General features: G+C 40.7%; 1 protein-coding gene across 1 annotated transcript in view; it reads left to right on the top strand.

Moving 5' to 3' along the window:
- The window catches only part of FBXO10 (F-box protein 10), a 144,633-nt gene that overhangs the window by 21,442 nt on the left and 106,053 nt on the right, over positions 1 to 17,138 (top strand). The window contains exons 5-6 of the mRNA XM_089670912.1: positions 4,204 to 4,353; positions 6,520 to 6,656. Of these exons, the coding sequence (XP_089527038.1) occupies positions 4,204 to 4,353; positions 6,520 to 6,656 (287 nt within the window). The remainder of the gene's footprint in view (positions 1 to 4,203; positions 4,354 to 6,519; positions 6,657 to 17,138) is intronic.

Raw genomic sequence — 17,138 nt, 5'->3', positions numbered from 1 at the left:
TTTTCGGCACCTGTATCGGTGCTTTTTTACATATCTGCCAACGGCCGATGGAAGTGTTTTCCGCTGAACCGTTTCGACCACCGAACTTTCGATGCACCCCTAGTAAGAATGCTTTAAAAAAAAAAAAAGTTATTTTAATTGTTTGTTTTGTATCAATTTACAAAATGCAAAGTGAGTGAACAGAAGAAAAATCTAAATAAAATCAATGTTTGGTGTGACTACCTTTTTGATGAGGATTTGGGGTTTTCATGAGCTGTAAGCCATAATCATCACAATTATGACAAATCACGGCTTGAACTATCTTGCTTTGCATGTAATGAGTCTATCTCATATATTAGTTTCACCTTTTAAGTTGCATTACTGAAATAAATTAACTTTTGCACTATATTCTAATTTTTTGAGTTTCACGTGTGTGTGTGTATGCCCTAAAAATCCCCCAATCCAGGTCTGCAAAGCTTGTCGCTTCATACTCAAACACTCAAAGCTCTAACGTCTGCCAAAAGTGATTCAACAAAGTACTGAGTAAAGGGTCTGAGTACTTAAGTACATGTGCCATTTTTTTTTCTTTTTATTAAGTTCACAGACATTTCTAAAATTTTGTCATTACGGGGAACAGAGTGAAGATTAAAGAGAGTAGAAAAAGTAGGAAAAATGAATTAAAAAAAAACTAGTATCAGGCTACAGCATACCAAAACTGAAAAAGTGAAGTGCGTCTGAATACTTTATGAATGCACAAATATATATATAAAAATTGTTTGTTTTTTTTAAATAAAAACATTTTATTGATTGTTAGAAATCATTTACTCCCACCCCTTGTCACGTCACCATAGGTAATGTGCAAGTGAGACAACATCAAAAACAATAGCAGAGGCAAGCATATGCTGTGTAGTTTTATTATATCCTTCTTCATATTTGCTTTGTATTGTTTTGTGGAATAAGTGGTCTTTCTGGACAATTATTAAAGTGATTATAAAGGAAAAAATGTTTTTTTTAAAGAAAAAAAAAATTTTACACTTACCTGCTCTGTGCAATGAAATTGCACAGAGCAGCCCTGGACCTCTTCTTCTCTGGTCTCCTACTGGCTCTCCTGGCTCCTCCTTTCTGTCCAGTGTCCCCATGGGAAGCCACTTTTCATGGGAACACATGTGCTTGCTTACTCCCGAGCTTGCTGCTGTGTCCATTGACACAGACAGCGGGACTCGGCCCCGCCCCATGCTGTCTTGTTACTGGCTTTGATTGACAGCAACAGGAGCCAATGGTTCCCGGTGCTCCAGGAAAGCTAGTGAGACATGGAGGTGAGGGGAGAGAAGAGCTGTAGACATGCACAGCGCTGGAGCGAATGAGGGCTCAGGTAAGTAAATGGGGGGGGGGGGGCAAACTGATGCCTAAACATTTTTTTCTTTAATGCAAGGAATGGTACGGGCCAGAAAAAAGGTCTTAGGGGGTATTCTGGAGGAGCAGCTGCGCAATGCACAGTGTTTTAATGTGGGGAAAGGGGGAAGTAGGTAAATCGGTAACACATTGTCACCAATGGTGCTTTGTGACAGTACTACACTGAACTGGATTGTGACTGCAGACTACTAGCAGTCACCTCTAAATGCAACCTGGGATATGACTTGTCACATAAACTTGTTGGTGATTGCTTGTGCAGAGAGAAGTATGTGAGAGGTGACATGCTCCATCTGATGCCACAGACTCCTCCCCTTCATGTAAGTGTATGCTGCCTTCTGCACTGGTACTACCACTGGAGATGAGGGATGGGAACTCGCCAACAGATGAAGGACTGTGATCAGGGGTGTAGAAATGTTTTAAAAAACTACTTGTCCAGGGACTAAATCTAGGTTCCAATCTGCTTGTCCCTTCTGACAATGTACTTGTCCAGATAAAGAAAAAAATCAATTCTAACTAAAATCGTATTTTAATTTGAGGTGCTGTTAGGAATGTCTGGGACTTTTAAATTCAAAAGGGGCTCTATGGCGACTTAAACATTTTATTTTTTTAGCGTTGTGCTGTTTATCTCCTCCTCCCCTTCCTGCCTCTCTCAATCACCGCACTTGGGGACTAGCAGGGAGGAGAGAGAGCATGCAGTGTGATCAGTACAGATTGGGTGCTTATCAGAAAAGGGAAGTATCCTTTATCCCTTTTTGCTGCCAGAGCCATTTTTACATTTTTTGCACAAGTTTAAAAAATCATTTTAGGCTTGAAGATTACACAAAACCCCCAAACATTATATATTTTTGGAAGGCAAAGACCCTAGAGAATAAAACAATGGTAGTACCAATTTTATGGTGCACGATATTACCACAAAGGTCTAGGAAATGCAAAATTTCAGTAAAAAAATATACTTTAATTTTAGGGCACAAAAAATTAACTTACTCTATTTTTGGCAAAGTATAAAAAATGAGTTTCCACTGAGTAAATGGATATCCAACATGTCAAACCTTAAATTTGCGTGTGCTCGTGAAATTGCGACAAACTTCAGTACCGTATATTTTCTGTAGGTGACACTTTTAAAGCCCTTTATAGGTCATCAGTATAGTGTCACGGAAGGGGTCTTAGTAGGTTCCAGAATTATTGCTTTCATTCTGGCGTGCGCAGCGATATGTAGCGTGTATCGCAATGAACATTTTTATGCATAGGCGCCCTGGTGCCTGCTTTTACATTTGTATGAGTGTATATGTGGGGGTGCCTCAATTTTTTTTTTTTTTTTTTAGGGATGTTATGTGCTTGGGTGCAACTTTTATTTTGTTTACTATTGAAAAACAATTTTTTTTACTTAAAGCGGAGCTCCACCCAAAAGAGGAAGTTCCGCTTTAAGCCTTTGTCCCCCGCTCCCCATTAAGGATTGGCACCTTTGGGGAGCTGAGGGTGAGCGGGTACCCAAATTTGACAGGTACCCGCTTCCACTTCCGCTGCGATCACCTAAAAAAAAGTCCCCTATGTGATGATTTTTTTGGTGACTAAAAGACCCTGCATGTCTCCCCTTTGCTCCCCTGAATGTAATGCAGTGTAAATAAACAGAATTCTTTTCTGGGCCTCAATGGTCAGGAAATCTGAGAACGGGGACCTGGAAGTGACGTCACTTCCAGGTCAGGACAAGAAGGGGAGTTGACGTGTTCGCTCTCCTTCCTCCCCTCTAGCCGCTGACACACACTGATCCAGTCCCAGGCTGGCAGATGGGCAAGTGGAGCCCGGGAGACTTGGTGAGCGGGGGAGGTTCACACGTGGGGGGGCGGAGGCTGGCACCATGGTCGACTGTGTGAAAGCAATCGGGCTGCAGCACTGCTGTCTGAATGCTTTCACCTAACAGGTGAGCCCTGCTGCTTGCTTGCAGCAGGGCTAAAGGTTGAAAAAACAACCTGCCCGACGCCCGGAACTACATGTCCTGGGTGTCGGTTGACACAAATTCAACATCCCTCTGTGATGGGGAATCAAAAGCAACGCCATGGGAACGTCTGGTTAGTACAATTTAGGGAACAGGGAATTTGTGTTGGGGGGGATTTTGTCTTGGGGGTAGGGGATTGTATTGGGAGGAGGGAGGAACGTTTGTTTCAGAGGCAATCTGTGCTTTGCTTACTTTTGTCCTGCACACTGTGCATGTTATGCACTATGACCCACAGCAAAGTAGGCTTAGGTTTTATTAAACCATACCCCTATAAACCACTCCCACTGTTCACACAATTTGGCTACACCCAACATTTGGTGCAGTGTGCTTTGCTTGCCGCAATTATTCCTGCTCACTTCTCCACCCCTGTCCCACTCCCAATAAAAGTGGGCATGGTCAGTAGGGTGTTTCATTGATTTCATTTTGAAAATCTGGTCACCTTACACTACAAATCCCATCGTCCATAGTCCATAGACCCAAGTCCATCTCGTGAACAAGCAAGAAAGGATGGCTATGTTACTACATACAGTGGGACCAGGTAGAATGAACTTAGCCAGCCTCAAAGTCAGCTTACAGGAGCAAAAAAAAGGAATTTGGAGGAGACAGAGCAATAGAAGGTACTTTTCTGAGTTATGTAGGCATGCTTGAATACATTTTTTTTTTAACCAGAGTTTAGTGTCAGGCATTTGAATAATTAATCATCATTTGGGTATGTCTGTATAATCATCACGCTATTTTACCTGTGTGTATTACCTAGTATATTATAAATGTTTAAAGTCTGTTTGCATTATGGATTTATTGTCAGGATTCTTCCACAGGTTGTTATGCTAAAGAATGAAATTTACCACTGCAAAGCATCAGGGGTTTTTCTACGCCTGGCAGCTGGAGGTCTAATAGCTGATAATAACATCCATTCAAACACGGAAGCAGGCGTGGATATACGCAAAGGAGCCAACCCTGTGATATTGGTATGCAAAACTCTGGAATTTAAGCCTAATTACCTAGCAGAGCTCTATAGCACTTACATTTTACTGCAATATCAAAAGGAAATTCAAATTTGCTGTATTTGTATAGTTACGTTTATTTGTCTTTCAGAACCAAAAGGTGTAGACAGTTATGTTTCAAAATGATACACCAAATCATGCAATTTCAAGTAAATCTTGATAGCCCATTCCCCCCTCTTGCTGATGCATACTTTCCCCACCATTCTGTTCTTTTACTGGAGCCCTAGATAGATATGTAAGTTCAGAGTTGGACTGTGTCTAAGCTTAGGCCCTGTACCTTGCATTGTGAGAGGAAGGCAAGAAGATCTTATGCTCCCCCAACTGCCTTACCAGGTATTCCAAATTCCTCGGCAGGCAGATGTCAAGGGAGTATTTTGAAGGTAAATGTATCAATCAAATTAAGCAGCTTTGCAAATATCCTTTTATTTTTTTCTTTCCCTCTGTTGTGTCCTGAGGCATAAGGAAAACTGAGGAATGCCAGCTTAGATTTTTTATCTGACAGCTTTTAAACTTGACTGCTTATTCAAATTCCTATTTTAGTCTAGCTGTACAAAGGTCACATTCCCATTTTATGAACATTTGTCTTTTTGTAAGACAGGCACTTGAAGCACAATCATTTTTGGTCCATTCAGAGAAAGGTAGTGGGTTTCTTTTTAGTGCTTTAACTCCCTTACTTTCCCCTTCCATCTTCTTAGCCATCTGGAGCTGTGTCAGTTCTAACCCAACTATGAGTTGGAGCTTACACAGGTCTAGGACCCTCATGTCACCTCTTTGTGACAGTGCTTGAACTTAAAGTTTGGCTGCTCAGGCACCGGGTACTGCATTGTGAGCTAGCAGGCTGATCGGCACATACTCTGTTTTTCTTTGGCTTTCTCTGGCACAGGCAAAAGAACAAGAGATAAGTGTGTGCTCCTTTTACTAAGTTGAAACTGTTGTTTTGTTTTAAATGAACAAAGTAGGGGGAAACTTTTAAGTGTTATTCTAGGAAGAAGTTTTCTTACCGTTTTAGATGAAAATGGGAAGCATCAGAACCTCTCTCAGACAGGGAGTAAGTCAGGTCATACATGATGCACTGGTTGCAGGAAATAAAATTGCTTGATTCCTTCATCAACACAGTCAGTGTTGATGGGGGAATCCCACCCGCGGGAGTAAACAGTGATTACTGCTAGTGGCTATAATAGCCGCTAGCAATAATTGCATGTAAAATCCAACATATTGGCTGTAATCAATCAACTTGGCTACAACCAGCCTGCCCATAGATTGAATCTCGGCTGTTCTCTGCTGAATCGGCCAAGATTCGAACCATATAGCCAGTTTAGGGGTAATCTGCCAATAATGCATACAGCGATACAAACTTTCAAACACTTCCCCACTTCATTAAAAACAAATGTTTTTATTGCACCCATTCAAGAGACCAATCACCACTGTGGTGAGCAGTGAGGTGAAATATTCCCCAATGGGGACAACAGCGGTAAACATCTGATAGTTTCAAATCTATCCTTACTTGATTTGGCTGCAGTTCTGTCTGAATTGTGCAGATTTCACCATGTATCAATACATTTGGTTAGGAAATGGCTCTGATAGTGTTTAATTTATAACCATCTTTAAATAGACACTGTCACTTTTTATGACAAAGTGAAAAGTCCTTCTCTGACCCACTGATAATTACCTATCCAGTTTTCTAAAACTGCTCTTTCCTGGTTATGGTTGGCTGTATGGTACAGCTGTCTCTCCTGAGTTAGAAACATACCTGCAATTTGTTGGATGCCTAAAAATTTCTGTGTGCATGAGGTCCTGAATTAGCAAAGTGACAGTGTCTTTTTGAATAGAAAGATATTAACATACTGTTTTTTTTAGCTGCTGTAGCATAGGATAACATATGCCTTAATAAACATAGCATGGTGCAGTGAAGAGGTATAACGGCAACATATGTCTATAGTTCAGTATGAAGCAGATTTTTTTTTTTTTCACATTAACAAATTCTACTAAAAAGCTTAAGTCAGGTTTATTTTGAAAGTGCTGTGCTGCTGGATTTAGAAAGGATTTTCATGATGTGATGTACACACTTTGGCCTGCATTCTCTATTAATATCTATGCTTCTATTTTCTGTGCATGTAATGCAACTGGCAGTGTAACAGAATACACAGTGGCCTCCGCTCTGGCATTGTGGTCCTAGGCAACGGCAAAGGCAGCATCCGAAGCAATCAGATCTATGGGAATAAAGAAGCTGGCATTTATATACTGTACAATGGGAACCCTGTGGTGAGGTATGTTATTATGGTTTCATTCTACTTATTCCGTCTCTGTGGCTACGCTTTGAAAATGCAGAACACATTATTTTCACAAGCTAATCTCCAAAGTAATGTTCTGATTATGTTCTGCAATGTCGTCTGCTTTGCTCCAGCCTTTACATTTCCTTTGTTATGTATGTCAGTCTCCAGAGACAAATAGTCTGGGCTTGTCTATTTGTTTTCCCAGTACCATTAATCGATGGGACACTAAGGAATATTTTTGTAGTAAAATAAAAAAAAAATCACAATTATTTGATAACATGCTGTTAGAAAATTTGCATTGAGGAGATAAAAAAGAGGATGCAAATTCACATATATTGTAACTGAAATGTAACATAATTTGTATGATGTTGCTCAAAGAAAGCATTTGAAATTTCAAATGAAAAACATTTTAACTTATATTTTAGCGTAATAATATTACTACTAATTCTGGCATAAATTTAGTCTGAGTTCAAAGAATTGCCGCACAGGGGTGTAGACACAAATAACGTTTCTCAAAAAAACATTTTCAAGGGCATCTGTTGGCAAATCAGTTTGTAAGGTATTTTTGACATAAAACACAGGTGTGGCTATTTTGAATTGGGCATGGCAAAAAAACCATGGCCTAATGGGTGTTAAAGGGCATTGTAAAATACAGACGACTTTTGGGAAGCATTTTTGTTTACGTGAATTTGTAATTTAGTTTTCTGTAACAGAATAGCCTTCTAGATAACCAGCAGAGATGTTTGTCTCCGTTGGATTTTCTATATTTTGTAGTGCAACTACTCGGATTTAAAATGAATCTTGAGATAACTTAGACAAAGGGCTAAATCTGTTGTGAAGTAGTTAAAGAACAAGAATTTGAAAGGCGTACCATGGTCCAGTCAAGCCCATATCTAAAGTCCAATTAAGAATCCATGACTAAACTTAAAAAAATACTGTTTACCAATGGTCCTCATCCAACCTGACAAATCTAGAACAATTTTGCGAAGACAAATAGGGAAAATTACAGGGTCCAAATATTCAAAGCTAGTAGAAGTTTGGCCTAATATCTTACAGATGCAGTTGCAACAAAGGTGGTTCTAACAAATACTGACTGGGGGGTGATTACTTATGCAACTGGTACTTTACCTTAAAAGCTCTATATCTTTATCTTCCTTGAGATTTTTACCTGCACCACCACAGGAAGTTCTTGGGAACAGCAAAATAATTAAAAAAATATATAAAATAGGACTGTCACTTTCCTGTTCAGGGCAAAGTGACAGTGTCCGTGAAATGTCTTCCACCTCCTTCCCCAGTGCTCTAGCAGACAAAATATTGCACCCTCTTGGCTCTGATACTAGATGACACTGGTATTTTTGTGATGGCTGCAGCTGAGGATATCTGGTGAACAGTGAGCATCACTGGTTGGGGCTTTTCACTGATACTGAAACATTATTTGAGGTATTTTAAAATGTCAAGGTATACACACATGTGGAAGTACTCTGTGCAAGTTAAAAAGGCAGTGGATGTATCTAACTTAGAACCATCTCTAAACTGGTTTAAAAACAAGGACCTGAATGAATTAGAATGGACTATAAATCAATCCAATTGCGAACCTGTGACAAGAAGACCTGAAAATGATTCCCCATTTAACATGTTGAAGTGGAAGCAACTTTGCAATAAAGAATTGGCAAAAATTCCAGGATCCAGATATGTAAAGCTGACAGTGTATTATCCAATGGCCTCATGCGCAGCTATGCACCAGAGGTTGCATAAAACACCTGAATGCACACTGACATAAACTATATTGCCAAAAGTATTGGGACACCCCTCCAAATCATCAATCACCTCCATTGCCACAGGTATATAATATCAAGCACCAAGGCATGCAGACTGCTTCTACAAACATTTTGTGAAAGAATGGGTCACTCACAGGAGCTCAGTGAATTCAAGCATGACACCGTGATAGGTTGCTACCTGTGTACTGTTAGGGGTATTATAACAAAGTGGAAGCAACGGGGAACAACAGCAACTCGAAGTGGTAAGACATGTAAAATAACAATCGCACAGTGAGCAGAAGTCGCCAACTGTCTGCAGAGTCCGTAGCTAGAGACCTCCAAACATCATGTGGTCTTCAGATTAACACAACAGTGCATAGAGAGCTTCATGGAATGGGTTTCCATGGCCGAGCAACTGCATCCAAGCCTTACATCACTAAGTGCAATGCAAAGCGTCAGATGCAGTGGTGTAAAGCACGCCACCATTGTACTCTAGAGCAGTGGAGATGTGTTCTCTGGGGTGATGAATCACACTTCTCAGACTGGCAATCTTGCGGATGTGTCTGGGTTTGGCAGTTGCCAGGAAAACAGTACTTGCCAGACAGCATTGTGCCAAGTGTAAAATTTGGTGGAGCGGGGATTATGGTGTGGGGTTGTTTTTCAGGGGTTGGGCTTGATCCCTTAGTTCCATTGAAAGGAACTCTTAAGGTGTCAGCATATCAAGACATTTTGGATAGCTTCATGCTCCCAAATTTGTGGAAACATTTTGGGGATGGCCCCTTCCTGTTCCAATATGACTGCGCACCAGTGCACAAAGCAAGGTCCATAAAGACATTGAAAAGCAAGTTTGGGGTGGAGGAACTTGACTGGCCTGCACATAGTCTTAACCTCAACCCAATAGAACACCTTTGGGATGAATTAGACTGAACAGAAACTGTGAGCCAGGTCTTCTCGTCTGATATCAGTGCCTGACCTCACAAATGCGCTTCTGGAAGAATGGTTGGACTTTCCCATAGACACACTCCTAAACCTTGTGGACAGCCTTCCCAGAAGAGTTGAAGCTGTCATAGCTGCAAAGGGTGGGTCAACTCGATATTGAACCCTACGGACTAAAGGTGGGAATACACGAAAATCGACCGATCGGTCATCTGACGACCGAGAGGCGTTTGTTCATTGGTCGAAATCGTGGCCCACATTAACCAATCTAAAAAAATCGTTCGTTGGGCAATATGTAATGTTGACGTCTTCTGTTCAAGTGGAAGTGATGCCGTGTGCATGTGACCTTGTAGCCACGCCCTTCCGGCCACAATGAGCGATATACACAACAATTAACAGCAATCAGTATAATATAGTTTATTACATTACCTATATACATAAATAGTGATACATAAAAATATAATATGCAGAATTCTGGTTTCATTATCTCATTAGGCCAATCTTCTTTTAACATTTGGATTTTTCGTTCGTGTTTACATAGATTGCTTTAACATAAACATCATCTTCAGTTTTCGCTCATGCGTGATAGCGCTTGACAGATTTTTTTCGTACGACCGTCATACCACTGCATAGAAAATTGGTCGTTCATATGCAAAACGACCAAATTTTTCACTGTTATTCAACCGGATTTTTTCGTTCACAGTATCGTCATCAGTTAAAACATCCTGCTCACCAACAAAGAGAAATCGTTTGATCAGTGGTTCCACAAAATTTTTCGGACAATTTTCTTATCGTGCATACGGGGCATTAGACTGGGATGCCATTAAAGTTCATGTGTGTGTAAAGGCAGGTGTTCCACTGCTTTTGGCAAAATAGTATATGTTCCTAATACACACTATCTGTGTTCAGAACATACATCTGTGCGAGTGTTTTACACAACCCTGGCACATCACCACTTACAGCCATTTCTTCTAATTCATCTCAAAGGTCGGCTGTATGCAGCAGTAGCAGGTCCAGGGAAATTATTAGACAGGCTCTGCATGATGTATGGCCCCTGGGTGGCCACATGCACGTGCCTTAAAGACTTGCAGATGTACTTGCAGCCATAGGTATTTATAAACAGGTATTACCTTGGGGAGGTAACATTAATACAATCAACAAATGTCTGTAGTTTTCTATCACAATAAAAACTGTTTACACATGTATAGCTTCTACTATGTTGTACGAATAAATAAAAAAAAAAGAAAGTTATTTTGCTTTTAAAAACTTTTTATGACCTGGCCAGAAAAAGCGGTAATTCGGGACACCATGCAGCATAAAAGGTTTCAATTTTAATTTATGAAAGATTTAACTCAAAAATCACTTAAAGAAAAGCAAGGAACAAAAGGAACCCCTCACCATTAAAAAATAAAGTCATGGCAAACATCACTGGACCATTCATACAACGCACCCCTGCAGCTAATAAACAAACCCTTCCTGATATTAATGGTAACTTGTGCATCCTATACAACTGAACCATAAACAGGTTATCATAAAGGGATTAGGACATAAGGCAGCCTAAAATTAGTTTGGGGGACACCACGTGTAATCAGCAGTGATTTAGCAGAAAAAGAAAATGCAGTCTTCACTGGGAGGTTACAGTTGTGGCCAAAATTATTCAACCCCCAATGCTGTAAAGGGGTTTAGGGACTATAGTGTACATTTGGAATTGTATTCAGAATCAAATCCTACAAGGACGTTGTAACTACCCAAATGCAACTAAAATGACATCAATTGTTTATGTAATACAGTAGTAAATGGTTCTTATGTGGTTTCTTCATTGCCACAATTATTCAACCCCTTAAAGACTACCACTCTGAAGAACAGAGGTTCATACAGGTGCTTTCCATCAGGTATTGAAAACACCTGTGGATGTCACCGAGCAGCAATCAAGCATAATAAGCACCAATTAGGCAGCTTTAAAATGACTGTGATACTCAGCTCCTTCTAGACATTTACTGGTGTGGTTACAAACATGGTGAAGGCAAGAGAATGGTCCAGGAAGACAAGAGAAGAGGTGATTTCTCTTCACAGGAAGGGCAATGGCTATAAGAAGATTGCAAAGATGTTAAACATACCAAGAGACACCTTAGGAAGCATCATTCGCAAATTCAAGGCAAAGGGCACTGTTGAAACGCTACCTGGTCGTGGCAGAAAGAAGATGCTGACTTCGACTGCTGTGCGCTACCTGAAGCGTAGAGTGGAGAGAAGTCCCCGTGTGACTGCTGAGGAACTGAGAAAAGATTTGTCAGATGTGGGTACAGAAGTTTCAGCCCAGACAATAAGACGCACACTGCGTAATGAAGGCCTCCGTGCCAGAACTCCCAGGCGTACCCCCTTGCTGTCTCCAAAGAATAAGAAGAGTCGACTGCAGTATGCCAAAAGCCATGTGGACAAACCACAAAAGTTGTGGGATAGTGTTCTGTGGACTGATGAAACAAAATTAGAACTGTTTGGGCCCATGGATCAACGCTATGTTTGGAGGAGGAAGAACAAGGCCTATGATGAAAAGAACACCTTGCCTACTGTGAAGCATGGTGGAGGGTCAATCATGCTTTGGGGCTGTTTTGCTTCTGCAGGTACAGGGAAGCTTCAGCGTGTGCAAGGTACCATGAATTCTCTTCAGTACCAGGAGATATTGGATGGAAACGTGATGCAGTCCGTCACACACCTGAGGCTTGGGAGACGTTGGACCTTTCAACAGGACAATGATCCCAAGCATACCTCCAAGTCCACTAGAGCATGGTTGCAGAGGAAAGGCTGGAACATTTTGGAGTGGCCATCGCAGTCACCAGACTTAAATCCGATTGAGAACCTCTGGTGGGACTTAAAGAAAGCAGTTGCAGTGCGCAAGCCTAAGAATGTGACTGAACTGGAGGCCTTTGCCCATGAAGAATGGGCGAAGATACCCGTAGATCGCTGCAAGACACTTGTGTCAAGCTATGCTTCACGTTTAAAAGCTGTTATAACTGTAAAAGGATGCTGTACTAAGTACTAAGATTGAATGTCACTTGGGGGTTGAATAAAACTGATAATGCTGTGAGCACAGAAAAGACATTTGTGGTTATTTCATTATAACTGTTATGTTATATTTGTCTGACCTACAAGTGCCTCTTTAATGTAAATGTAAGCAAGATGACTGAATGATCAAAAGCAATGTCAAACTGGCCAAAACACTCAATTTCAGTGGGGGTTGAATAATTTTGGCCACAACTGTATCTTCCATGCATTAAGGAATTAGGCTGCCTCTAGCATCTACACACAAAAAACACCTATGTGAGGATTAATTACTGCTGATAATGGCGTCCTCCTGGGCATGTGCAGTTTGCGCGCCTGCAGAGCCGCGCAGCGGTGCGATCTGTCACCGGCCGTGTACCTCGGACACGGCCGATGACAGATCTGAGTACCGGCCCTGTTGCCGGTACCATGTGACCTGCTGTGACCAATCACAGCAGGTCACATGACAGTTGTATACAATGGATGGCTTCATTCATGCCATCCATTGTATACTAGTGTGCCTAGCTGTGAATGGTCACAGCGATCACATGCACAAGCTGTGGCCAAATCACAGCAAAGCACAAAAAAAAAGCCCTGAATGAATCGATGTCATTCAGGTAAATGCTTGCTTATAGCAAAGTAATTCTTTGCTATAAGCAAATTGTGTAAAAAAAAAAACAAAAAAACTGATCACTTCCCCAAAGTAGTACAATGTTACTATGATATCAAAAAAATTAAAAATCGTAAAAAAAAATGAAAAACAATTTACATTTTTTTTTCATACTGTCACCAGTCAGTGTCCCTGATTACCGCCATGCCAGTTATATGATGACGCTGTACTGCACTGGTGACAGTATGTAAAAAAAAAATAGTGAAAATAATTTTTTTAATTTTTTCATTTTCCAAAAAATTCTGACAAAAAAAATACAATTTAAAAAAACTCGCCATGCCTCTTATGAAGTATGTCGGACTGTCTACTTTGCAAAACGGGGTCTTTTGGGGGATATCTGTACTGTTCTGACATTCTTGGACCTCAAGAAATTAGATTGGCTGTCAGTACTTCAGGACTGATCAATATTCAGATCTATACCATAGTTTGTGAACTCTATAACTTTCCTACAAACTAAAAAATACATCCTAATTTGGGTTATTTTCACCAAAGACATGTAGCAGAATACATCTCAGCCTAAATTTATGAAGAACAATTTTTTATTTGCAAACTTTTATAACAGAAACAAAGAAAAACGTGTGTTTTTTTTTCAAAATTTTCGGGCTTTTTTTGTTAATTTGTCAAAAAATAAAAATCCCAGTGGTGATTAAATACCACCAAAAGAAAGCTCTAGTTGTGCGAAGAAAATGATAAAATTTTAGTTTGGGTACAATGTTGTATGACTGCGCAATTGTCATTCAAAGTGTGAGAGCGCTGAGACCTGAAAAATGGCCTGGGCAGGAGGGGGGTAAAAGTGCCCGGTATGGAAATGGTTAAAGATGCATATTGGTGCTATATATAGTTGATGTCTGAAAAAGTACCTTTTGACATTTTTTGTACATTTTGTTGGAATAACAAAAAAAAGGACAATGGACAATGTTCTCCTTGAAAGGATCATAGCACAAGCAACACAGCACAATTCAATTCAATTCAATGTAAGTACATGTTAAATGCACATCAAAGCACATATATTTTCATTCCATTGCAGTGAGGTTTTATGTGCAGTTTGCTATAAACAAAACCCTTACAGTGTGTGCTACATTGCATTAGACCTTCACTAATTTCAATTCCTGATTGTAGTTGCACCTTAACCCATTTTCACCAGCTGTACTCGTATATGTGGCAGCACGTCAGTGAACTTAACACCACACTGCCACATATACATGCTTACAGTGGTGCAGTTCTGTGCTAGAAAGGGCACCCTATGATTGGGATCTGGTATTTGGTTGGTCTACTGATGACAATATTGACATGATTGGGAAAATACCTGTGTCATTAAAGTATATGTAAAACAACCCTTCAATTTAAAGTGTGTGTGATATATATATATATATATATATATATATATATATATACATACAGTGGGGCAAAAAAGTATTTAGTCAGCCACCAATTGTGCAAGTTCTCCCACTTAAAAAGATGAGAGAGGCCTGTAATTGGCATCCTAGGTAGACCTCAACTATGAGAGGCAAAATGAGAAAAAAAATCCAGACAATCACATTGGCTGATTTGGGAAGAATTTATTTGCAAATTCTGGTGGAAAATAAGTATTTGGTCACCTACAAACAAGCAAGATGTCTGGCTCTCACAGACCTGTACCTTCTTCTTTTAAGAGGCTCCTCTGTCCTGCACTCATTACCTGTATCAATGGCACCTGTTTGAACTTGTTATCAGTATAAAAGACACCTGTCCACAACCTCAAACAGTCACACTCCAAACTCCACTATGGTGAAGATCAAAGAGCTGTCGAAGGACACCAGAAACAAAATTGTAGACCTGCACCAGGCTGGGAAGACTGAATCTGCAATAGGCAAGCAGCTTGGTGTGAACAAATCAACTGTGGGAGCAAATCAACTGTGTCCTGCAGTGCCAGACATGTCCCTCTGCTTAAGCCAGTACATGTCCGGACCCATCTGAATTAGAAAATGGAAGACATACAAGACCACTGATAATCTCCCTTGATCTGGGGCTCCACGCAAGATCTCACCCTGTGGGGTCAAAATGATCACAAGAACGGTGAGCAAAAATCCCAGGAGCACAAGGGGAGGGGGGGGGGGCCTAGTGAATGACCTGCAGAGAGCTGGGACCAACGTAACAAAGGCTACCATCAGTAACACACTACACCGCCAGGGACTCAGATCCTGCAGTGCCAGACATGTCCCCCTGCTTAAGCCAGTACATGTCCGGACCCGTCTGAAGTTTGCTAGAGAGCAAACTGGGGATTGGGAGAATGTCATATGGTCAGATGAAACCAAAATAGAACTGTTTGGTAGAAACAAAACTCGTCGTGTTTGGAGGAGAGAGAATGCTGAGTTGCATCCAAAGAACACCATACCTACTGTGAAGCATGGAGGTGGCAACATCATGCTTTGGGGCTGTTTCTCCGCAAAGGGACCAGGACGACTGATCCATGTACAGGACAGAATGAATGGGGCCATGTATCGTGAGATTTTGAGTGCAAACCTCCTTCCATCAGCAAGGGCATTGAAGATGAAACGTGGCTGGTTCTTCCAACATGACAATGATCCCAAACATACCTCCCGGGCAACGAAGGAGTTGCTTCGTAAGAAGCATTTCAAGGTCCTGGAGTGGCCTAGCCAGTCTCCAGATCTCAACCCCATAGAAAACCTTTGGAGGGAGTTGAAAGTCCATGTTGCCCAGCGACAGCCCCAAAACATCACTGCTCTAGAGGAGATCTGCATGGAGGAATGGGCCAACATACCAGCAACAGTGAGTGCCAACCTTGTGAAGACTTACAGTAAACGTTTGGCCTCTGTCATTGCCAACAAAGGATATATAACAAAGTATTGAGATGAACTGTTTATATTGACCAAATACTTATTTTCCACCATAATTTGCAAATAAATTCTTTTCAAATCAGCCAATGTGATTGTCTGGATTTTTTTTCTCATTTTGTCTCTCATAGTTGAGGTCTACCTATGATGCCAATTACAGGCCTCTCTCATCTTTTTAAGTGGGAGAACTTGCACAATTGGTGGCTGACTAAATACTTTTTTGCCCCACTGTGTGTGTATATATATATACATTTATTTATTTATTTTTTTTACAAGTGATCACAAAATCTGTTGTCAGCTTAGAGATATGGTGGTGGAGACTGCAGGGGTGTGTCAGGGGGGAGCCAGAGAAAGAGCAGTACCCTGATGTTCCCAGTGATGAACTGTGCAGGGGGCATGTCAGCACAACTCTGTGCAGTTGGAGGACAGACAGGCTGTTCTCCCAGCACAGCCAGAAAAACCGACCATGCTGGGAATGATATGCTTCTGTGCCTAGCATGGTCAATTTCAAATAGGAAAGGAAGGGGACTGGCAGGATCACTAGGAATTTCACACAAAGGAAGAAATACAAATACAACAGGATTCTTTTTATCATATGTATATGGTACAACAGACACATATCAGGAATATGAAATGATGGGGTAACTTACTCTTTATGATCCCCTTAAAGGGTTTAAAAAGCATATGAATGCACAAATGCATACATAGTTTTGGTGCAAAATTTCATCATAGGATGATGCTTATATCACTTGTGTTGTTAGTAAGATATAGTCCATGCCATGGCAACTGAAAGCATGAAGATGAAAAATATTCACATACCAGCACCTTACAACTTTTTATGACAAAACACCCTGATTAATTGACCAGTTCTGCTCCCAATTATTGGAACTGTTGGCCGTGATAGGCTCAAGAAGGCTTAATGACAGTTGTCAGTATTCTATGTAGCAGTATAACAAGGATAACAATGTGTCAGTGTTGTTTTCCTCACAGAGTCTATTTATAAATAATGCACTAATACCATAGAGGTTCGGTTGCTTCAGTGCGTTGTAAGCAGCTGAACCGTGTAAGGTGCTTTGTCAAACAGTACAAGCTTGATGTTCCTCCGGGGAGCAGCTACGGATACTGCAGGGTTGTTAAGACAGCCAGAAATCTGGAAAATTCTTCCTGCTGTGTAAGTAACATGTATTGTAAAAGTAATATTCTCTGGCATGTTTGTGAATTATGACTCAACTTAAACATTATC

The sequence above is a fragment of the Staurois parvus genome, unplaced genomic scaffold (assembly GCF_062004578.1).
Source record: "Staurois parvus isolate SC_StPar_1 unplaced genomic scaffold, SC_StPar_1.0 ptg000096l, whole genome shotgun sequence".
Lineage (NCBI taxonomy): Eukaryota > Metazoa > Chordata > Amphibia > Anura > Ranidae > Staurois > Staurois parvus.
Note: the sequence above shows the minus strand (reverse complement) of the source record. Positions and strands in the feature narration are given on the sequence as shown.